The sequence below is a fragment of the Chinchilla lanigera genome, unplaced genomic scaffold (genome assembly GCF_000276665.1).
Source record: "Chinchilla lanigera isolate Chin_1 unplaced genomic scaffold, ChiLan1.0 scaffold00008, whole genome shotgun sequence".
Taxonomy (NCBI): Eukaryota; Metazoa; Chordata; class Mammalia; order Rodentia; family Chinchillidae; genus Chinchilla; species Chinchilla lanigera.
Genome location: NW_004955409.1, coordinates 36,300,919 through 36,323,306, shown reverse-complemented (window position 1 = coordinate 36,323,306; position 22,388 = coordinate 36,300,919). Strand labels below are relative to the sequence as shown.

Sequence of the window (22,388 nt, the reverse complement as noted above, 5' to 3'; positions counted from 1 at the left end):
TAGTAACCTTGGCATTCAAGATCCCCTGGGAGTTCCTCTGAAATGTCATTCCTGCTGCCTTCCTACTCATCCACATTCCATTCTGTCACTGTGCTCCCACTGCATTATGTACAGGTCCATAATGTCGCATCTGTCATATTTAATTGCATTTCACATTGGCTTGTCATCTGCACACGTGTCTCTCTGTTCCATATACCTCTGCCTCCCCCAGGGGCAGAGACCTAAAGTCTTAATTTTCTCTTTAGCCCCAATCCTGGCACCCAAGATATGGTTAATAAATGAGCAGCTTAAAGGATAGAGAGTGAAGGTGTCCTGGTGACTGTGCTTGTGTTCCCATCCCGGATCATCATGTGCTGGAACCTCTTCATGTGGCTTCTGTCTCCCCAGGCAGTTGCTCACTTCCCCTGGTCTTGTTAGGAATGACTAATGTCTTGTTTCCTTAAGATCACCCCGAGGTACTGCCCCCCCACAAGGATGTGGCCATATGGGTGGTGGGGGGGGTGGTTGTTGGGTACATTGTGGCACTGGAAAGATGCCCTGGGAGTCAGTCCTTCAGCACATGTCCCAACTGTGCGGCTCTGTCCTCAGGGGCTGCGTGACCAGAATGTGAGCCTGTGTGCCCTAAGCAGTCATGTTCACTTCCTGCATCTCTTTATAAAAAGATGGCTAGGGAACTGAACATCACTCTCAAAGCCATGAGATTCAGACTGGTACATGAGGGTCTTTAAGGAGCAATGAAGACCCACACTCTACTGTATCCCAGGTCTGTGCGAGTGTGTTCGTATGTGTGATAAATACAGCACAGTGTTCTTTTATAGGTGGCTGAAAATATCCTTAACAAGTGTAATACTGTTGAGAGTGTTGTGAAGCTGTTGGGTGTGTTTTCCACTGTGTGTTGGTGCGGCTGTAGCTGTCATGGTGTCACAGTGAGTTTACATACTGGAGCCTGTGCGTGTCAAGATATGTGTGAGCCTGTAAGTCGTGGGTGCATGTGTCACCATCGTTTCTGTGTGGATGTGTGTGCATGAACCACTGCAGTGTGCGTGTCTCTCTGTGATGCTGGGTGTGGGTGTCGTGTGAAGGGAAGATGTGTGTCACTGTGTCTGTGGGGGTCCTGCCTCTGAGCCTCCCCCAGCCCGCCCTCCTCCCCCAGTTCTGTGGCTCCCTCCCAGGCAGTCGCCCTGCCCCTCCTCTCTTCTCCCTCCCAACCCGTCTGTGCGGGGGGAGCTGGTGCTACAGCCCCCCCACCCCTTCCCATCCAAGCCCCATAAATAGCAGCAGAGCCGGAGCGGAGCCGGCGCCAGCGGCTGGAGCGGCAAGAAGTCAGGGCCAGGGCCAGAGCCGGAGAGAGGAGCCCCGACTGCAAGCCCAGGTGAGCCCACCCGCCCTCCCCAGCCCAGCCCCAGCCTGGCCCAACCTGGCCCTGCCTGGCCCAGTCTCCATAACAACATCTCCTCTATACCCCAGAGAGGCCCCCAGCCCTGTCCGATCCCCTCATCACCACATGTCCCTGCCTACCTCAGAAGCCCCACAAGAACTGGGAGAATAGCGGCTAGAAAGCAGAGAGCCCCAGCCCAGACCCTCCCTCCCATATCCAGAAGACACACATAGTGGAAGAGGTGGTGGTTACCCAGCCAGGGAAGGGTCCCCATTCTGAGGGAGGTAAGGAACTGTCACACCCTCCTGGAGATGGACACATGACAGATGGGGACAGACACAGAGGGTGGGGCATTCAGACATTGATGCACACTCGCCTGGAGAAACACGGCATGGGATCAGAAGCCTCACCCTGACATCTGGGCAGAAACAGCTGGATGGACTGACCAGCCGTGAATGCAGGCTGGCGTGCCCCTGCCTGCTGCTGCCCCAGGCTTGGTACCACTGCTGGGGGAGGGTGGCGCGCATGCATCCCACGGACAGCATGGAGGGGGCTGCGGCTCCCCCAAATCCTGTCGCTAAGAGACAGTGCCAGCGCTGCCAAGAAGTGTGAGAACAGGGGAGGTGGGGAGGAGGCAAGGCTTGTCATAGTGGGATCCCCTGTGGGAGCCTGGAGGAGCTTTCAGCAGAGATGGTCCTGATCTTAATGTTTAAGCCCACCACCCTCCTCTCCCACGAGTCAGCCAGAAATGAGTGGGGGCAGGGAGACAGTCCAGCAGGGCACCTTCCAACCTGGCTCCTCCACCCACTGCAGACTCCATTCCCGAAGCACGTCCTCTTCAGACCTCAGGGGCCTCTCCATCCCCTGCCCCACCCCCTTGTCCCAGTTCAGCTCCCTCGTGCCAAGACTGAGTGCAGTGCTGGCTCAAACACCAGTCTGGAAATAGCAGAAGGTGCTGAGACAGCAGAAAGTGTGAATCAATCGATGGCCTAGGAGCCCAGACTGCCAGAAACCCAGCTTGCATCCCAGCCCTCCAGCCCTTTCAAGCCCCATCCACACACCCGTAGGTGGGTAGGACTGAGAGAAGTGCAGGGCTCTGATGCAGGAGCATGAGAATTTGATCCTCTGTCCTCCACTGCTTAGAGGTCTGGGGAAGCCAAACAGGTAGCGGAAGCAGGAGATCCATGAGACTCCAGCCTCAGAAAAAAGGGCAAGATTCTAGGGCCCAGAGTACAGTGTCCAAGCCCCTGTGCCTCTTCCCCACAGTGCCATGTCGGACCCTGAGATGGGATGGGTGCCTGAGCCCCCAACCATGACGCTGGGGGCTTCCCGGGTGGAGCTACGAGTATCCTGCCATGGCCTCTTGGACCGAGACACACTCGCCAAGCCCCACCCCTGTGTGCTGCTCAAGCTGTACTCTGATGAGCGGTGGGTAGAGGTGAGAGAATAGGAGTTTTTCCTGAATCGACCTCCTGGGTTAGGCCTGGGAATGAGGGAGGCTGGGTGGGAGAAGATGAGGACTCCAGAGGACCTTTTCTAGGCCATGTGGGTAACCATGAAGACAAGCATGCCATCGTTACAAACACAACCCATTTTACAGTTGAAAGCTCGAAGAGTCCCAGAGGGTCCTGAGAGTGCCCCAGAGGCAGAGGGATAGCTCTCAAAGGCCTGAGAGCCCCAGAGGGCTGTGCGTCTTGTGGGCCAGCAGCACTCTAAGCTCAGGGATCAGCCCAGGAAGAGAACTAGAAGTTATTGGGAATACAGGACCCGAAAGAGAGCTGGCAGGACCTGGGCAGGGAAAAGTAGCCTCTTGTCCCAAAAGGCCCTCACTCCTCTTGCCGCAGGTGGAGCGCACGGAGGTTCTTCGATCCTGTTCCAGCCCTGTCTTCTCCCGGGCACTCTCCCTCGAGTACTTTTTTGAAGAGAAGCAGCCCTTGCAATTCCATGTGTTTGATGCTGAGGATGGAGCCACCAGCCCCAGCAATGACACCTTCCTCGGCTCTACGGAGTGCACCTTGGGCCAGGTCTGCGTTCTAGGTCACCTTCCCCAGCCTTTGTCAGCTGCTGCTTTGGGAACCTGAAACAAGAGGGAGCACGAGATCTTGAGCTAATTCAAACTGGGCCTGGATGCCACCGTGTTTGTTATTCATTGGGTGTGGAGCCATAGGCAAGATATTTACTTCTCTGAGTCTTAGTTTCCCCATCTAAAAAAATGGTGTGGGGTGGAATATTATAGTGCCTCCCTCTTTTGTTCTTTCTTTTTTTCTTTAATTAATTAATTTATTTTTTCTTGTTTTGGGTGCTGGGGATTGAAATCACAGCCTGATACATGCTGTGTAGGCACTCTACCCCTGAGCCGGAGCTACAGCCCCCTGTAACTCCCTCTTAAAGCTGCTGTAGAAATTAAGTCCAGCCAGGCATGGTGGTGCAGGTCTGTAATCCCAGCACTTGGGAGGCTGAGGCAGGAGGATCATTGCAAGTTCGAGGCCAGTCTGGGCTACAAAGTCAGCTCAAGGCCAGCCTGAGCTGCACAGCGAGACTGTCTCAAAAAGATGAAAAAAAAAAAAAGAGAGAGAGAGAGTAAGGAAGAAATTAAGTCCAGTCAAAGGGCCAATATGGGGACACTCTGAGAACACTTATTATTCTACCCCTTCTATGTATCGTGGCCAAGGCAGTGGGTGCGTTACAGCTGGGTCTCTCTCCACTTCCATCCCCAGATTGTATCACAAACCAAGGTCACTAAGCCATTACTGCTGAAGAATGGGAAGACAGCCGGCAAGTCCACAATCACGGTAAGCAAGGTCACCATACACACTCTTGGGCTAGGCATTCAATGCCCCTGCATGGTCATCTGTGGTATCATGCCCAGGACCACTTCACCCATGGAAAGGGGATAGAGTGGCCCCACTGGTTGGGGGAGGAGAGTCCTGCCACTTGTGTCCCCCTGCAGGTTGTGGCTGAGGAAGTATCTGGTACCAACGACTATGTGCAACTTACCTTCAGAGCCCAAAAGCTAGACAACAAGGTTAGAATCCCTGAGTCCTGGTCCTATGACCCCTGTTAGAGAGCCCTAGGCCTCCCACTGGTGGCAAATCCCGAGGACCCGGCCTGTTTCCTCCGCAGTGCTAGCCCTCTCCCCAGCCCTCCTTGTAGACCTCACCAGATTCATGGGCCATTTCCCTTGTGTCTCCAGGATCTGTTCAGCAAGTCTGACCCTTTTATGGAAATCTATAAGACCAACAGGGACCAGAGTGACCAGCTGGTCTGGAGGACTGAGGTTGGTATCTAGGGATATGGGGATGGAGGAGGGAGAGCAGAGTAGGGAAACAGACAGGAGGTGACCAACTCCGTGGTGCCTCTCCAAGGTGGTGAAAAACAACCTGAACCCCAGCTGGGAGCCATTCCGCCTGTCCCTGCACTCTCTATGCAGCTGTGATGTCCACCGGCCTCTCAAGGTGAAGCCCCAGTCAAGCGAGCACAGCCTACTTAAAACATCCAGTGTTTGTTCTAAGACCTTCCCCCTGAGGGTGGAAGCCCGACCCATAAGGGATTCTCACTGTGGGACAGTTCATAGCTTAATGTTAAGCTTCCCACATGTATGCCTTTTATCAGAGGCCAAAGTCACTACCAGATTGTGCCAAAGAACAAAGCCCAGCAGGTAGCCTCTCTGGGTGGGTGAAGGGCCTCTACGGGGGCCTAAAGACTATGAGGCCTCTGCCACCCTGAATTCCCCACCCAATCTAGGAATGCTTCAGAGCATCCCTCACCCTGAGCTGGCTCTCCCCTCCCTTTCCAGTTTCTGGTGTACGACTATGACTCCAGTGGGAAGCATGACTTCATCGGCGAGTTCACCAGCACCTTCCAGGAGATGCAGGAGGGGACTGCAAACCCTGGGCAGGAGGTGCACAGCAATCCCAGCCCCAGAATCCCATCAGATCCCTGGGAAAATCCAGAGGGTGAAGTTGAAAGGACCACTGTAGCAATAGGAAGTGGAGAGGGTACAATATGCCCAGGCTCAGCCAAAAGATGGGGGGCCTTGCTCTGGAAAGCTGTGTTAAAAGGGGACAAGAAAGGCCACCTGCTGGACTGTGACCCTCCATTTATGGGTGTTGGGATCTAGATGCAGTGGGACTGTATCAACCCCAAGTACCGGGACAAGAAGAAGAATTACAAGAGCTCAGGAACAGTAGTACTGGCCCAGTGCACGGTAAACCCTAGTTCTTGCCTCAAATCCCGCCCCCTCTGCTGCCCCTACCACACTCTCTGATTCAACCCTTTGCTTGTTTCAAAGGCCAGTTTCTCTGCTCCTGGCAATGGTTGTCCCACCCAATTGCAACCTCAAAAACTCCAGCTCCCCTGCTTTACCCACAGAAGCCTCTATCCAAGCTGCCTCCCAAAAGGACCATCCCATCCTCCATTACCTCTTTCCTCTCAGGTGGAGAAGGTGCATACCTTCCTGGATTACATCATGGGCGGCTGCCAGATCAGCTTCACGGTAAAGGCCCAGGGGATGGGGGCAAAAGAGGAGCTAAATCCATATTGAACTGAAGAAGCCCAGAGTCTTACTTCCCCTGCTTGGGATATTGTCAGCCAGAACCCAACCCCACCCCATGAGGAGGCTAACAGTGAGCTCCCCCAGATGCACCTTAGTCCTCCCTACGAGAATCCAGCTCTGGGACAGCCTCTCTGTCCACCTTCATGGCAGCAGTGTGACCATTTCCTCACCCTCACCCTCATCCCCGCCAGGTGGCCATCGACTTCACCGCCTCCAACGGGGACCCAAGGAGCAGCCAGTCCTTACACTGCCTCAGCCCCCGACAGCCGAACCACTACCTGCAGGCCCTGCGAGCAGTGGGAGGCATCTGCCAGGATTATGACAGGTAGGAGAGGGTGGCGAGGGTTAGGAAGGGGTCCTCGCCCTGGAGCCCCACAGCCTGTTCTTCTTTCCAGTGATAAGCGGTTCCCAGCCTTTGGCTTCGGGGCTCGAATCCCTCCCAACTTCGAGGTACGCTGGGTGCAAGAGGAAGGAGGAGTTGGTGGAGTCGGGTGGGAAGGAGAGCCATGCCTTCACTGTGTTCAACTTCCTGCACAGGTGTCGCACGACTTTGCTATCAACTTTGACCCGGAAAACCCTGAATGCGAAGGTGAGCTGGAGAGCCCCACCAGCCTGCCTCCACGGCTTGTTGCCCAGACCTGGCCATCCCACCCAAGAGCCCAGACTCCATTCCCATGTGTCCAGCTCCCTGTCCCTCCCACTTATGCATCTGGTCAGACTTCCAGCCCCATGATCTGCTCGCCCAATTCTCACAGCCCCAGACCATCCAACCCTCCTGCTTGCCAAAGAATGGGGGTGTGGGGGGCTGTCCAATCCCTGACAGCTATATCTCCTTTCTTTGCCCACAGAGATCTCCGGGGTCATCACTTCCTACCGTCGTTGCTTGCCCCAGATCCAGCTCTATGGCCCCACCAATGTGGCCCCCATTATCAACCGTGTGGCTGGGCCAGCACAGCGGGAGCAGAGCACCGGCCAAGCCACGGTGAGGATGCAAAACATACAACCAGGCACTGCGCTGTGTGTCCTGGGGCGTGGACCTGGGCTCGGGACGCATTTCACACCCTGGCCCACAGAGGTAACCTTTCTCTTTCTGCCTGCCCTCAGAAGTACTCGGTGCTGCTGGTGCTCACCGATGGCGTGGTGAGCGACATGGCCGAGACCCGCACCGCGATTGTGCGTGCCTCCCGGCTGCCCATGTCCATCATCATCGTGGGTGTGGGCAATGCTGACTTCTCTGACATGCGGCTGCTAGATGGCGATGATGGCCCCTTGCGCTGCCCCCAAGGGGTGCCCGCGGCCCGCGACATAGTGCAGTTTGTGCCCTTCCGGGACTTCAAGGATGTGAGTGTTCAGTGCCCTTCCCGGAAGAAGGACTTCTCAGTGCCTCGTGCTCCCAATCTGACTTGTATCTCTCACTGGCTTGGCGTCCTACAAACTACACTGGAGCCCAGCTGGCCACTCCGAAGCCCCGCCTCCCCCTCTTCTCCTGCCCTTCGGCCCCTAATCTCATCTCTCCCTCACCTGCAGGCTGCCCCCTCTGCGCTAGCTAAGTGTGTCCTGGCTGAGGTTCCCCGGCAGGTAGTGGAGTACTACGCCAGCCAGGGCATCAGCCCTGGGGCTCCCAGGCCCTGCACACCAGCCACAACTCCCAGTCCTAGCCCGTGACTGCGTTGCACTGGACCGAGGACACTCCCTCAGCCTCTCAGTGAGTCTTGGGGGTTTCAAAGAGGTGGATGCAAAGTGGGTACAAAGTGGGACTTCTGAGGAACCTAGCTGTGTAATGCAGACAAGGGTGTTCATGACTATCATACTTCTTCCAGGTGCCTGTCCTGACCTTTGTGACTCAAGTGACCAGTGCCTCTGCCTCTTGCAGCTGTGCCCCCTGGGTCCTGGAAGTGAGATGTGGGCCCTGCCTCCATCTCTCCAAGCCCCATATCCCTCAACTTTGTGGCCCCTCAGTGACTTCCTTCAGTGATCTGACTTTCTGGTCATTAATAAAGGGAACCACTCCTAGCACTTCAGCCTCTACCCATCATGCTCCAGGTGTCCATGCAGCACTTTGTAGCACCCATTGACACCATAGGAAACGAGTGCCTGTACCTTTCAAAATCTGAGCCAGACCTCCAGGGAGGCTTCTGCCTTTGTAATTTTATTCCAACCAGTGGGGTCCAAAGAGCTCCCACTCTTACCTCCCAAGCCTAAGGGGGTCCAGGCACCATGGGGGTTAATAATAGGAGATAGGGGAGTAATAAGGGGTTGTCAAGAGGGCAGGCTGATGCCCTCTTACAGCTGTCTCCAGAGAAGCCCCACTGAGTTCCCCAGGGGTTGAACCCCTGCCCCCACACAGCTGTGGGGCGGGCCAAGAAGGGGTGTTGGGGTGGGGGCTGAGGGAGGGGAGCAGCAGTTCTGCTAATGAATTAGGAACATAAGGGACATTCAGGTCTGCTCAGCCTGATTTTCCTGGATGTGTCAATGTGTTAGTGTTCATGCACCCCACATCCCTGACCCTCTGTGAGTACAGCCTCAGTGGTTCAAGAAATCTAGCTGTGCACTCTGAGCTGTGCATTCTGGCAACCCACAAATATTATTCTTTAGCATGTGTCAAACTTTGCTTCTTTAAATGCATGCATCCTCACCAGATAATTAGCATTTATTTTCCCTATTTTTCTAACAAAGCAAATCCTGCTTTTTAATTCAGCCGTGGTCAGAGAACTCATAGAATTTGAGCCCAAGCCCATGCGACCAAAGCACCCACACTCTTCATCCCTACAGTGTGCAACCTTTGTTTGAAGTCTATCCTGTGACTCAAGTATATTGAGAGCCAGCTGTATGTATATGTGCCCTGGTTCTGTGCACAGGTGTCTGTGGATAGACGTCTGTGTGCCACGCAGATAAGAAAGGTTTACAAGAGAAGCACTGCGTCTGGACTGCAGCTCCAGAGAGTGGGCAAAGGAAATACAGAGGAAGGGAAACACAGAGCAAAGGAAGAAGAGCTGCACTCCTGGAGGGACCCTCTCTGCCCCAACCCCTCCCTTCGAGAGGACTCCTGTTGCAGGCTCTTGAGTGGAGGAGGGATGAGCTGGACTAGAGGAGGGGGAGGAGGGAACAAGAACTGTGATGGGAAGAGACAGCTGGGAAGGGGGCGGATAGAAGGGGCAGAAAGGAAGAGAGACATATGTGAGCCACTTCCCCCACGCCCCACCGCTTCTCCCATTTATTATGTCCCTTAGAGGATGGACAACAGTGGCTGGTGAGGTACGCTTCTGCTCTGCCCAGAGGCCCTCCCTGCCCTTCCCTTCTGCGGCAGAACTGGCGGCTTGAGTTACCATGGCAACTATGAGACCTTGAGGATAGCCACAGGCAGGCCTTGCTGCTGCTCTTAGGTTTTGCGGTAGTGGTGGGGGAAGGGAGAGGCTCCGTCTGGACCAATCCCCACTCATCTCCACCCCATTTTCATTGGCTGTCCAGAACTGAGACTGTATCGCTCCGTTCCAAGTGGATACCCCTCCCCTACACACAGACATACAAAACAGCAGTCTGAAGCAGGGATAGAAAATGAACTCTTTTTAAATTGCAAGAACATTTAGCCAATAGTATTACACTTCTGCCTGGACTTCAGATTTAATTCGCAAAAGCTGCACTCTCAGCTTCTGCCATCCGCGGAGGTCTCACCTCAGCCTTCAGAGAGGTAGGAGGTAGCAGGGGTACCTCTGCAAGGCTGGAGCCTGAGGCAGCCTGGACAGAGCAGCAGGGACCCCTTGTGTGTGGAGGGGAATCATGCATCCCCATCCAGGCTTCTAGTCCACTGCTGGGGTTGTGGCCAGAAACTGGAGCAGGACAGGACGTCCCTTTGATGAGGTTTGTCTCGGGAGCTTCCTGGGGAGATCGTTGGAACTCACTCATGGGGAGATGCCAGAACTGAAAAGGTGTCAGAAGTCATCCAATCCAAATGAGGATTAGATGAAGTAACTGAGGCCAGAGAGCAATTGATTTGCTCAAGGTGACAGTGGGATCCTGTGGCAGATCCACGACTAGCGCCAAGGCCCCTCTCCTAGCTGACGCTAACCCACACCTGGGGCTCACTCCTCAAGCCTAGCTGCTGAGGGCCCTGAAGACCAGTGGACTTGGTAGGAAAATGAATCTTGGGTAGCATTCCTAGTTTGTCTTGCTAAGGAGGTTACAAACCTTGGAGTGAAAAATACAGCCTCATTGCTAATTACAGCCTTAATGCACTACAAATTGAAAACCTTTAATTAAGAACTAAACTGAGGGAAGAGCTGCGCCACTCCCTTCCCTCCCATTCACTGTGCCCAAGGCTGCCCTCCACAATGCCACCCTCCGCGCCTGCAGAGCCCTGGCCCTTGGAGAGTTCCCTGACTGTGCAAGGCCTGGAAGAGGAGAAGGGACCCCTCTTCCAGAAAATGGCCAGCATCTTGAGGGTCCAGGAAGTTTGGGGATATTTGTGTGGTCATACTGGGGAGTGGATGGGACCAGAAGTGAGTAGTGCAGCCGATTCCGGAGTATTGCTCTCTACTCAACCACCTGCACACCCCACGTCCCCTCCCCCGGAGGCTTAGAGGAAGAGGTGGGTGTGGTCCCCCGACCCGGGGCCGCTCGAGGTCAGCCGATCACAGCGAGCCTTGTAGAGGTCGCGCTCACGAGCCAGGCGAGCTACCTCGGCCCGCAGCGCGTCCAACTGGGCGGCCAGGCGGGCGCGCTCGGCCTCCAGCCCGCGCCGCTGCTGCAGCCGCTTGGAGCGGCAGGCCTGCGCGTAACCGCGGTTCTTCAGCGTGCGGCGCCTCTGCTTCAGCCGCAGCGCCTCGTCTCGCCCGCAGCCCCGCAGCTGCCGGTTGAGCTCCCGCACGGACATCGACACCAGCGCCGCGTCTGAAAACCGCTCGGCCAGCTGCGGAGGAGCAGTACAGGTCAGCAGTGAACACCGAGGTCCTGATGCCGGGCCAGGCCTGCCCTCGGGAAGGCCCCGCCCGTGGCCCCACCTTTACCTGAACGCCCATTGTTCTAACCCCACCTGTCTCCTCCCGACCCCACCCCAGGCCTGGCCGCTGGACTCGCGCCCTTTAGGCACGCCCATCAGCGCAAGCCCGCCTCCCGCTGGCTGCCGAGCCAATCGCAAGCCTGGACGCAGTGCCCACCCCGCCGCCCCGGCATCCGGCTCCAAGTCCGGGAACCCGCGCCCAGACAGACCCCGCCCCCAGCGCCACGCCGGTGGCGTCCCAGTGGCCGGAAACCTGTGACCCTCCAAGGATTTGGATTATGTCCTAATGCCCTCAACGCCCCAGTCTGTGTCTATAATTAATAGGATGAGTCCCAATCCTTCCTGAGAAGGTTGGGCGCTTGGAAAAGGCCAACCTCAACCACAGCCTCCACCCTGCTCCATTCCAAGCACCATGTACATATTTTCGTCCTCGTAATCGCTCTATAACTCTCAACCCTTTCCTTTTGGGTCCTCTTCTAATCTCATTTTCTTTCTCTTCTTTATGATTCAGCCTACTCATCTCCGTTTTGGAGCGAAAAAAGGTCGTTACATCTTTGATGTCTTTCAAAGGCCCTTCTCTACTCCTGCCCTCTTTCCCCAGCCCACAGTCCTCTCCAGGAACTCTCCTTTCCCTCCTTTCTCTCCCTTTCCAACCTGTCTCCCCCAGACCAGCTGCTGGCCACTCACCTGGGCGTGCTGGGCTCCTGTCTCCTCTGGGTTCCCTGGATAGTAGCCGCCGCCCTCAACAGGGACCGAGCCCTGACCTTGCAGCAGCTCCACGGCCTCATCGGGACTCAGTCCCAGCGACTCCCCAGCCCCCAGCTGCTGCTGCAGGGTGGCCAGCCAGTACAGCTCCTCCAGGCCTGGCCGCGCGCCCTCCGCGGCCCCCACCATGCCCGGCTCACTGAAGGTGGGTGAAGGAGGCACTGAGCTGTAAGGTGTGGAGCCCAGTGAGGCTGTGGGGGGTCCAGATCGCCCCTCAGAGGGCTCCCGCTTTACCTCAAACTTCATCAGGTCAAAGTCATTAACATATTCCATGGCCAGAGGGCTGGGGGGCAGTGCCATTCTGCGGCTGGGCTGGGAGCGCTGTACCTGCAAGAAAGAGAGATCTGGAGCAACAGAGGTGGCCTGTGGTCCCTTCACCAAACACCCAGCCCGAAGCCCAGGTGTCCTGGTGTGGTGGTGCAGCCCTGTTCCCCACAGAGTCCCCTCCAGGCAGGGCAGCCTTGCAGGTGACAAAGACTCCTGAGGACAGGAGACAGGAAGCTGAAGGTTTAAAGGAGGAAGAGGGTAGCACAACCTCTTCCCCTGCCAGTGCCTCTGGGATCTACAAAAAACAAGAGCAATGTGGCAGTGCTCCCAACCCCCGGTGCTCAGACATGCTGAGCAGCTCTGTCATCTCAAGGGACACCGTTCCACTTCCAAGCAATTAAAAAATTATGCTTAATTAACTGTGACTAAATGTGTGTATATTTTAGGATGGTGGGAAGGCATGTATGCTGTGGATTTAAGGTATAATGGCACTGTACTGTGCTATCTGTCTCAAAGCACTCAGGACAGTGCCTTGAACACAAAAGACCTTCAGCGCACATTTGTTGAATGCATCAATCAATCAACAAGTCCCTTTTATAGGAGCAAGAGACTTTCTAGGGAAGAAGAAAGGTCCTGGAGCCAGTTCTAGAAAGATCAGGACTAGTGGCTACCATCTGTCCTCAAGACTAGTTTCTACAAGGAGAACTCACCAACATTAATTTCCCCTTTCGGTTTAGAACATGCTGTATTGTGTAAACCTGAGAAGACCACTGTCATCTTCCTGACCGCCTCTCCTGTTCAGTGAGGCAGTGACACTGTGTAACATCTCCCCAAGAGTGCTCTGCAGAACACTGCTTCCAGAAAGTTACCAAGAGGTCTATGCTCAGATGATTTTATGAAAGGCTCCCTGTTCTTTTTACCTTGTGCATAGTCTCAAGGCCCAAGAACATACTAACCTAAGAAGTTTTTCAGCCAACCTTCTGTTCAACTTCCACATGGAGTGTCCCAAAGTTATGACACCAAGGAACACACCCCTCTGTGTTACCCACTGTGGAATACATGCTTTCTTGAGGAACCTCTGGCTAGATGATGTCAGAGATTTTTTTTACAGCCTGAAAGTCCCAGAGGGACTTCAAATTTCAACACCTCCACCCACTAGAAGGGTCCAAGCAAGGTGCGCTTATCCCTAGGGCTTAGCCTTTGGCTCCCTCTTGATGCCCCTAGCCTAGGTAGTCCTCTTGTCAGCTACATCTCAGACCCACCCCCCAGGCTCTCCCAGAAAAGTAGGACGAAGGACAACTCCTCCCTCTTTGGGTCTCAGCTCCATCCTCATGGAGCTCCCCTGCCTTGAGAGGACAGAGAGGTTGGAAACAAAAACAATCAAAGGAACTGTTCCTCAGAGGAAGGAGGTGGTGAGACAATGACAGAGATATCCAGAGAGAACGGGATGTGCAAAGAAGCAGTAAGTGGGGAAGGCTGTTTATCTTTCTGATGTAATAACAGCTAGAGTGAGAACAGGGCGAAGTACAGAAGTGTGAGGATGCTGGAAAATAGACAGCAGAGGGCAGACAGCAGGTGTTGGAAGAGGGAGCTATAGGTAAGAAGCCTGGCACGCAGACATACTCACTCTAGGGACAGCAGAGACGATGTGGTCAGTGGCAGAGCCAGACAGGCACAGCTTCCCCAGAGTCCGGAGGCCCCATGGAGCAGGCAGGGCCTGGTACCTCTATGCTCATAACCAGGGGGCTGTGGGCACAGAGCCCAAAGGGCACTCTTAAAGCACCAGCTCTCTGAGCTCATCTGTGCTCCTCAGGCCTCAGCCAATGAGGCCAGGGATCATTTGCATCTCTCACTGGTCAGGGGGGCTGGGAGGGTGGAAAAGAAGGAGAGGACAAGTATGTCTGTCCTCAAAGAAGAAAAGGGGAATCTGCCCCAACAAAGCTCCTCACTGATGGTCCAGCTCGTACGAGTCTGGTTCTCTAATACACAGCCACATTGATTCCAACCACCACTCATCCCTGTGGACACAGCCCTCGGCTCTCGAATGCTCAGCACCTTGGGACAGGGAATGAGAGCCAGACATGCTCTCAGCCCCCTGACCCATGAGGCTCTGCACCTCCCTCCAGTGTCTGTGAGAAAGACAAGCTCTTCCTAACCCACTCTCACTAGGCCTGTTGGGTCGTTTTCCTCTCCAAGTAACTTTCCTCCTCATGTTTTGCACCCTAGCCTGTCTTCACCCTGATTGGCCTTATGCCCCTCACAACCATCACATCAGAAAGATAAGCAACTTCCACACCGGGATTCTCTAGGACTTGGCCATCCAATTCTTGGTCTCTCCCACTCCTAAAACCCCAGCCCCAGAAAGGCAGCCCAGCTTGGGAGAAGAACTGGGAGAAGAAAGAACAGGCATCTTCCTTCTGGGCCACCAAAGGACACTGAAGTCTAATCAGCACGAGTCCAGCAGATACACTTTTGTGATTGCCCTCACCAGCCCTCTGCTTTCTCTCACCTTTTCCCTGTGTGTGTCTCTGCCCCTCTCTCCTCCTCTCTCACCCACTGGAGTTCCCAGATGGCTGAGGAGTGACCTATATTTCCAGTCTAATCCCCTAACACCTCTTAGAGCTATCATCCCCCAGCAGGAGTTGGAACAGGGAACTAGGAATTAGCCGAGGAGACGTTTAAACCTGTCCGAAGCTGTTTAAATAAGGTCTGTACTAGAATAGAACTCCAGGGGTTAAGGGCTCCTCCCTACCTTCTGAGGACATGCAGATACTCTCATTGAGTTAACGGTCCCCTTTCCCAACTTAGACAGAGACAGGGTTTCTTTCAGCCCCACGGATCCTCAGTTATAAAAATTAACCTGTTGCAAGCCTTAGATGTTAGGAAAATCTGGTAGATGCAGATTATTTAAGACAGTGGTTCTCACAATGTTGTACTCAGACCAACCACATCAGCATTTCCTACTAACTTAGAGATAGAAATTCTCTGGCTTTATCTCAAACCTACTGAATCTTGACCAGGCGTGGTAGCACATACCTGTAATCCCAGCACTTGGGAGGCTGAGGCAGGAGGATCATTGAGAGTTCGAGGCCAGCCTGGGCTACAAAGTGAGTTCAAGACCAGCCTGGACTGCATAGCAAGACTCTGTTTCAAAAAGACGAAAAACAAAAAAACTGGGGCTGGGGATTTAGCTCAGCGGCAAAAGCGCCTGCCTGGCAAGCGCAAGGTCGTGAGTTCGGTTCCTGGTACCGGAGAAAAACCAAAAAAAAAAAAAAAAAAAGAAAAACAAAAAAACCTACCGAATCAGAAATTCTGGAGGTGGGATCCAGAAATCTGCATTTTACCAGGCCCTTTCAGCAATTCTGACAAACACTAAAGTTTGAGAACTACTGGTCCACAGATGCCTACATTCCACCCAACTTCCTTTAGTGTATGAATACGTGTGTGTGAGACTGTGTGTTGTGTGTGTGTGATTGTGGGTAGTCTCTCCTACCGTGCTGTATCAACCACCTTTCCATTACTATAACAAACACGGGAGATAGTAAACTCAGAAAAGGGTTAGTTTGGCCCCCAGTTCTCAAGGTTCCAGCTCCTGCTCCACTGGCCCTGTCATGTGGGGCCTGTGCCAAGGCCGCACAGCATGGCCAGTGGCAGGTAGTGGAGTAAAGCTGTTCACCTCCCGGCTGAGACAAAAAAGAAGAGGCAGGGGCTGGTGTCCCACCGGCCCCTTCGTGGGCATGTCCCCAGTGACCCCAAGACCTCCCAACTCCTAAAATTTCCACTACTTCCTAGCAGTGCAGAGCTGGGGCCTAAGTCTTTAACACACAAAACTCTGAGGGATGTTAAAGATCCGAGCACACGCCTTCTGTATGTGCATTAGAAGATCTAGATCAGATGGCAGCCCTCTGTTTCCTCACTTGCACTTCCAGTTTACAGAGCAGAGTCCACCTTCATCTTTCAAGTAGAAAGGCATCTCTGTGTGACTGCCTTGATGTAGGGCTGCTTTCTCAGAAAAGGCAAAGATTCAAGGCCTGGGAACCAGCCACAAAATGGGAATGAGGATCACGGAGACAGGGAACCCCATACCCATGTCTGTGGACAGTAGCTCTAAGGTGGATGCCCAGGACACAAACCCTAAAATTCCCCTGAAGGAAGGAATAGGAGATGTAGAAGCAGCCCCCTCTGCATGCCTGCTGTGGCCTGGCCAGACACCTGCCCCCTCCCAGCAGCTGGTAGATCTACCCTGAGCCTCTTGTTTACTGGAGGGCTCAAGGAGAGGTGGGAGGGCTAAGCTGCTAAGGGGCTAAGACAGTCAGGCTAAACAAGCTCAGGAGAGCTGAGCCATTTAGAGTTCAGACCAGGCACTGCTAACCAGGGAAAGGAGCTGGGGAATGAGGGCTGGACTCAGACTAGAGAGAAGAGGACAAAAGGCACAACAGGAGAAGTTGCGCCATCCCTCAGGTGGAGGTTGGGCGAGGTTGCCTGGAGGCTAAAACATAGTTACTGAGCCGGAAAGGCTGGAGGAACTCTGAGAATAGAGAAACAGGGATGAAAAAGATGAAGGCAGAGTGAGCACCAAGGATGACAGGACAGAGATGGGAGACCAGCCAAGGAGGGGGTATGTGTAGCTCTGAGATAGAGGGCGGAACAACCACAGTGCCTTAGTCTTCAGGCACTGCACAGGGATTCACACTGAAAGAGGCAGAGGATGGGGTAGACAGAAGAGATGAGAAAAGGCCATGGAGAAGTAAAAGAAAGAGAGCACTGGGCATGGTGCCTGTAATCCCAGCACTTGGGAGGCTGAGGCAGGAGGATCACTGTGAGTTCGAGACCAGCCTGGGCTACAAAGTGAGCTCAAGGCCAGCTGGAACTGCATAGCGAGACCCTGTCTCAAAAAAAAAAAAAAAAAAAAAAAGAAAGAAAGAAAGAAAGAGAGAAAGGCTTCTGGGAGAGGTCCAAGAAGGGCGTGAGGGCCAAAAGAAAAGGTGGACAGGAACAAGGGCCTAGAGAAACAAAAGTAATAGAAGAAAGAGGAACAGACAGATTGTCAGGCTGGCCTCAAAATCCTGGGCTCAAGCAATCATACTGCCTTGGCTTCTCAAAGAGCTGGAACTATAGGCACAAACAAATCCTTTTAACTGAGATGAGTGCTATGAAAGAGAAGGCCAGGATATCTGAGATTTTATTTCATGAAGACTTAATCTTCAAATACAAGGAGTTGGGGCACAGAGTGTAGCGTTGCAGGGACAGGGTTCCAAAGGAAGTCACAACAAATTGAGACAGGTCAGGCGAATAAAAAGTGACCGTGCACAGCTAGAGATTCCAGGATGCAGGAACACGATACCATATTTCCCTGAAAATAAGACCTAACTGAAAAATAAGCCCTAGCATGATTTTTCAGGAAGCTTGTAATATAAGCCCTACCACTAAAACAAGCCCAGTGAAGATTGTCAGTCAGATGGATGCATTTGATATGTTTGTTGCGATACACGATGGTCTATTAAATTATAAAATAATAATAATATATTTTAAGTATAAATAATATTATTGACATTAATGCTTACATGATAATATAAATTATAATTAAGAACTTGTAAATATCCCAGCAGGTACCTTTGGATGAGAGGTAAATAGCTATGTAAACAGACAAATGAGCAATCAGAGTACAGAGATAACACACAAATAACGTGTGCACACAATAATGAACAGATGTGGTTGTACCTAATATGAACCTTCATAATTCAATACAGCATGTGTTGTAACAGATGTGTTTCATGCACTCACATAAAATAAACAAACTTTTTCTGAGTTTTGATGCCTGAAATTTTTCATTGTTTTTGCATGGACCATCACTTTTTTTTTTTTTTTTAAGAGAAAAAACAGTGATACAAGATTTCAAAACAAGATAATAGGAGAGTAACAGTGGTAAATACATTGTAGCTGGGCCTGGTGGCACACACCTGTAATCCCAGCACTCAGGAGGCTGAAGCAGGAGGATAGTTGGGAGTTCGAGACCAGCGTGGGCTACAAAGTGAGCTCAAGGCCAGCCTGGACTGCATAGCAAGACCCTGTCTCAAAAAGAAAAAACAAAATACATTGCATATTATTATCTTCAAAGTAGTTGCTCAGATTACAAGATATAGGCATGAAAAATTGATCAAACAATATAGCACAAATCTTGCTTTTCAATGAACTAAATTAGTAGTATAACTATATTAGCTATCCTGTATGTGTATTTTTTCTTTTCCTTTCCTTCTTTTCTCCTTTCTTCCATCCCAGTTTCTCTTTCCTTTTGAACAGTTTCTTCCCATTTCACAATATCTATTGTGCCTTTTGTATCTTATTACTCTTTCAACTTCTCACACCAGGTAGACAATACAATGTTTACACATGTGAGACTGTTTTATTTCACTTATGAGTACAGTCTCAAACTGCATCCATTTACCTATAGAATTCTCAAGTTTATCCTTCTTTATGGCTGAGTAATACTCCATTGTATAAAAATACACATCTGTTTAAATCCATTCCTCAGTTGATGGGCATTTAGGTTATTTCCAAGATTTATTAGAAGTTGTGCTACTACAAACATGGGTGCACATACATCACTGTGATATGATGTTTTTAATTCTTCTGGGAAGAGAACTAGAAGGGGAATATCTGGGTTGAATGAGACTTGTAAGTTTTTTGAGGAACCTCTGCACAGATTTCCACAGTGGTTGTACCATCTACACTCCCATCAACAGTGAAGAAGGGTTGCTTTTTCCCCACAGCCCCAGCAGCACGTGTTATTGGTCAATTTCTTTTTTTTTTTTTTTTTTTTTTTTTTTTTGGTTTTTCTCCGGTACCGGGAACCGAACTCACGACCTTGCACTTGCCAGGCAGGTGCTTTGCCGCTGAGCTAAATCCCCAGCCCCTTGGTCAATTTCTTGATGATAGCCATTTTTTCTAGAGTGAGATGGAATCTCAGTGTTGTTTTACTTTGCATCTCTTGAATAACCAATGTTGCTGAATATTTTTTATATATTTATTTCCCATTTGTATTTCTTCATTTAAGAAGTTCATATTCATCTCAGATGCCCATTTTTGGATTCGGTCTTTGAATTTTGGGGATCTGATTTTTTTCAGTTCTTTATATGTTCTAGACAGAAGTCCTTTGTCCGAGGGACAGTCAGCTATAATTTTTTCCCACTTTGTGGGTTTTCTTTTCACTCTGTTGGTGATCTTTTTTGCTGTTCAAAAGCTTTTTAAGAAGGTTAAATCACATTTATTTACTCTTTGTAGTATTTCCCAAGCAGTCTGGGTTTTATTCATGAAGTCCCTGCCTACACTTATGTCTTCAAGATTTCTACCTATTTTCTCTTCCAGTAGATTTAGTGTTTCTGTTTTAATATTTGGATCTTTGATCCATTTTGACTTTAGTTTAGTGCATGGTGATAGACATGGGTCTAACTTTAGTCTTCGGCATATGGAAATGCAGTTTTTCTAGCACCATTTATTAAAGAGGCTATCTTTCTTCCAGTGAACCTGTTTGGCCCCTTGTCAAAGATAAGGTGGTTGAGTGAGTTTGTAGTTGTGTCTGTATCTTCTAATCTGTTCCAGTGGTCCTCAGATCTGGTTTTTTGTTTTGTTTTGGTTTTTTTTGCCAATATCATGCTTATTATATCACAGTAGCTATATAGTATAATTTCAAGTCATAAATTGTGATGCCCCCTGACCTGCCTTTGTTGCCCAGGGTTCCTTTTGCTATTCTAGGCCTCTTCTGGTTCCAAATGAATTTTAGGAATGTTTTTTCTAGTTCTGTGAGGTACGCTAATGGTATTTTGATTAGAATTGCATTAAATCTGCATAACAGTTTTGGGAGTGTGGCCATTTTCGCAGTGTTGCTTCTTCCTATTCATAGTAAGGGATATCTTTCCATTTTCTGATACCTTCTTTGATTTCTTTTTTCATGTTTGGACCATCATTCTCAACAGTCATAACTTAAGCCACTCCTGTCTCATAAGTCTTCAATTAACACTTGATTTTTAAAGAGAACTCTGTGCAACCTACTACACAAGAGGTTGTGACTTGGATGGAGAATTCATGGGATAGAATCATTTACAGCTGTGTTGCTAATGCACTACTAGCAGGCTACATGGACAGGAAGCGCTCATTTAAGGAAAGCTCTATTGCTGGACATGAGATATCAAACCCAATGTTTCTACAGGAAATGGAGTCACAAAAAATTCAGCTGGAACTCAGGGTTTGGAGCATTATGACAATGTTCCAGAAGAAAATGACGTGCAGATTTTTGTGCATGAATCATCGTAGACCATTGTACATGAATAAGTATAGATTGTGGCACATGAAAAAATAAGACATCTCCTCAAATCAGTCCTATTAAATCTTTTGGAGCAAAAAATAATATAAGATACAATCTTCTTTTCTGGGAAATAAGGTAAGCAGGACCAGAGGCAGGAAAGAGGTAGATGTACTCATGAAACTGAAAAAACAAACAAAAAATATAGCCAGAAAGTAGAAAGAAAGGGTGGTGGGGAAAATGCTGATAAACGAGGGTGGCGTAGTCAGCAGGAGTCAGACCATGCAGAAGCTGGTTGAGTAGGTCAAGGATTTGGGCTTTCTTTCAAAATCAGAGAGGCTGGGCATGGTGGTACACACCTGTAACCCTAGCACTCAGGAAGCTGAGGCAGGAGGATTGCCATGAGTTTGAGGGCATTCTGGGCTACGTAGTTAGTCCAAGGTTAGCGTGAATGACATAGAGAGACTCTGTCTCAAAAAACCAAAGAAATTTTAAAAAAATTAAATGAGGCTACTGATTACAGACACTTCAGGTTGTCAGTGGAGATATGATGTATTTAGATTTGTATTTGAAAAGATCATTTCCAGCCCTTTGTGATTGGGGGATGGCAAATGGAATCAGAGTCAGTTTGGGGGCTAAGAAAGCATCTGAGTCAGGGCTGGGGATTTAGCTCAGCGGCACAGAGCCTACCTGGCAAGTGCAAGGTCATGAGTTCAATTCCCGGTACTGGAAGTAAAAAGAAAGCATCCGAGTTGAGTTTGGGGATATAACAAATAGGCACATGCACCAGAATGTGATGATGTGGGGATGGGCAGCTTCTGACCACTGGCCCTCAGTTGGGACAACTTCTTTTCCTACCCTTGACGTCATCTTGGACAGCTCTGTGCACAAATATGTGGCCCTGTCACCGCCCCTGCCAACCTGTGTACACTGGCTTATTGGGAAGGACCTTCAAAGAAAGCAGGAGAAGCAGGACTGGAGGAAGAAGGAAGAGGTGAACTGCATTGAAACAGCAATCTGCTGATCCCACAGAAACACTGGGGTGAAGCCGGGCATGGTGGCGCACCCCTGTAATCCCAGCCCCCGGGAGGCTGAGGCAGGAGGATCATTGCAAATTCGAGACCAGCCTGGGCTACAAAGTGAGCTCAAGGCCAGCCTGAACTGCATAGCGAAACCCTGTCTCAAAAAAAAAAAAAAAAAAAAAAAAAAAAAAACCCACTGGGGTGGACCTTCAGAGTTGTCCCAAACTGAGGCACGGAGGAGGCCTTTGTACCCCTGGACCAGCCAGTCATTAGACACACAATGCCCATCGGAGTGGAACACTGCATTAGTAAGACACCTCCCTTGAGCCATAGGTGGTGCTCAAGGAGGAACTATAGGTCTCTCTGACCCAGAGTTTCACCTTTTGTGGCTTCAGTTACCTGTAGTCGACTATGACCTAAAAATATTAAATAGTAAATTCCAAAAATAAATAATTCATAAGTTTTAAGTTATAGACCATTCTGAACAGTATGGTGAAATTTCACACCTTCTCACCTTGTTCCACCCAGGACATGAATCATCCCCTAGTTCAGTGTATCCACACTGTATATGTACCTGCCCATTAGTCATTTAGTACTTGTCTCAGTTATCAGGTAACTGTTATGGTATCACAGTTCTTGCATTCATGTAACCCTATTTCACATAATAATGACTACACGGGCTTGGATATAGTTCAGTGGCATAAGTGCCTGCCTGTCAAGGGCAAGATTGTGAGTTCAATCCCTGGTACTGAAAAAAAAAAAAAAATGTCCACAAATGCAAGAGTAGTAGTGTAAAACCAGGTGTGATGGCACACACGTATAATACCAGCACTCAAGAGGATGAGGTAGGAGGATTTCCACAAGTTCAAGGCCAACCTGAACTACATAGTGAGTGCAAGTACAGCCTGAACTACATAGTGAGATCCTGTCTCAAAAAAAAAAAAAAAAAAAAAAAAAACCCGCACATCATTATATTAAATACCCAGCTGAGAAAAGAACTCCTGTCTTGATGAGAACACCCATGTGGCCTAGCTACCCAGCATGGGGCTGGTCATCCCTCTCTTTCTCTAAATCTTTCTCTTTCCTCTGCCTCATAGCTTCTTACT

The 22,388-nt window shown here is 50.7% G+C and overlaps 2 protein-coding genes across 5 annotated transcripts in view; one reads left to right on the top strand and one right to left on the bottom strand.

The window, feature by feature from the left end:
* The first annotated feature begins 660 nt into the window (after window positions 1-660).
* On the top strand, window positions 661-7,954 carry Cpne6 (copine VI (neuronal)). Of its 2 annotated transcripts, none has more exons than XM_005377055.2 (18): window positions 661-763; window positions 1,264-1,372; window positions 2,645-2,816; window positions 3,223-3,402; window positions 4,096-4,170; window positions 4,329-4,403; window positions 4,572-4,655; window positions 4,744-4,833; window positions 5,175-5,279; window positions 5,499-5,585; window positions 5,814-5,873; window positions 6,125-6,258; window positions 6,329-6,383; window positions 6,471-6,522; window positions 6,782-6,915; window positions 7,038-7,274; window positions 7,461-7,638; window positions 7,754-7,954. In XM_005377055.2, the coding sequence occupies exons 3-17, from the start codon at window positions 2,649-2,651 to the stop codon at window positions 7,596-7,598; spliced, it is 1,674 nt and encodes a 557-aa protein (XP_005377112.1). In that variant the 5' UTR covers window positions 661-763; window positions 1,264-1,372; window positions 2,645-2,648; the 3' UTR covers window positions 7,599-7,638; window positions 7,754-7,954. The 2 variants fall into 2 exon arrangements, with proteins under 2 accessions (XP_005377112.1, XP_013365711.1); XM_013510257.1 differs by lacking the exon at window positions 661-763 and adding an exon at window positions 909-974.
* A 1,528-nt stretch (window positions 7,955-9,482) lies between these two features.
* The window catches only part of Nrl (neural retina leucine zipper), a 33,829-nt gene continuing 20,923 nt past the window's right edge, over window positions 9,483-22,388 (bottom strand). The window contains exons 1-3 of one of the 3 annotated variants that reach the window (XM_005377054.2): window positions 17,922-17,964; window positions 11,617-12,021; window positions 9,483-10,839 (exon numbers count right to left, since the gene is read on the bottom strand). In XM_005377054.2, coding sequence (XP_005377111.1) covers window positions 10,507-10,839; window positions 11,617-11,994 — 711 coding nt within the window. In that variant the 5' untranslated portion in view covers window positions 11,995-12,021; window positions 17,922-17,964 and the 3' untranslated portion in view covers window positions 9,483-10,506. Of the gene's footprint in view, window positions 10,840-11,616; window positions 12,376-17,921; window positions 17,965-22,388 lie in introns of those variants that run through there. The other 2 variants (XM_013510412.1, XM_013510411.1) reach the window with 2 other exon arrangements.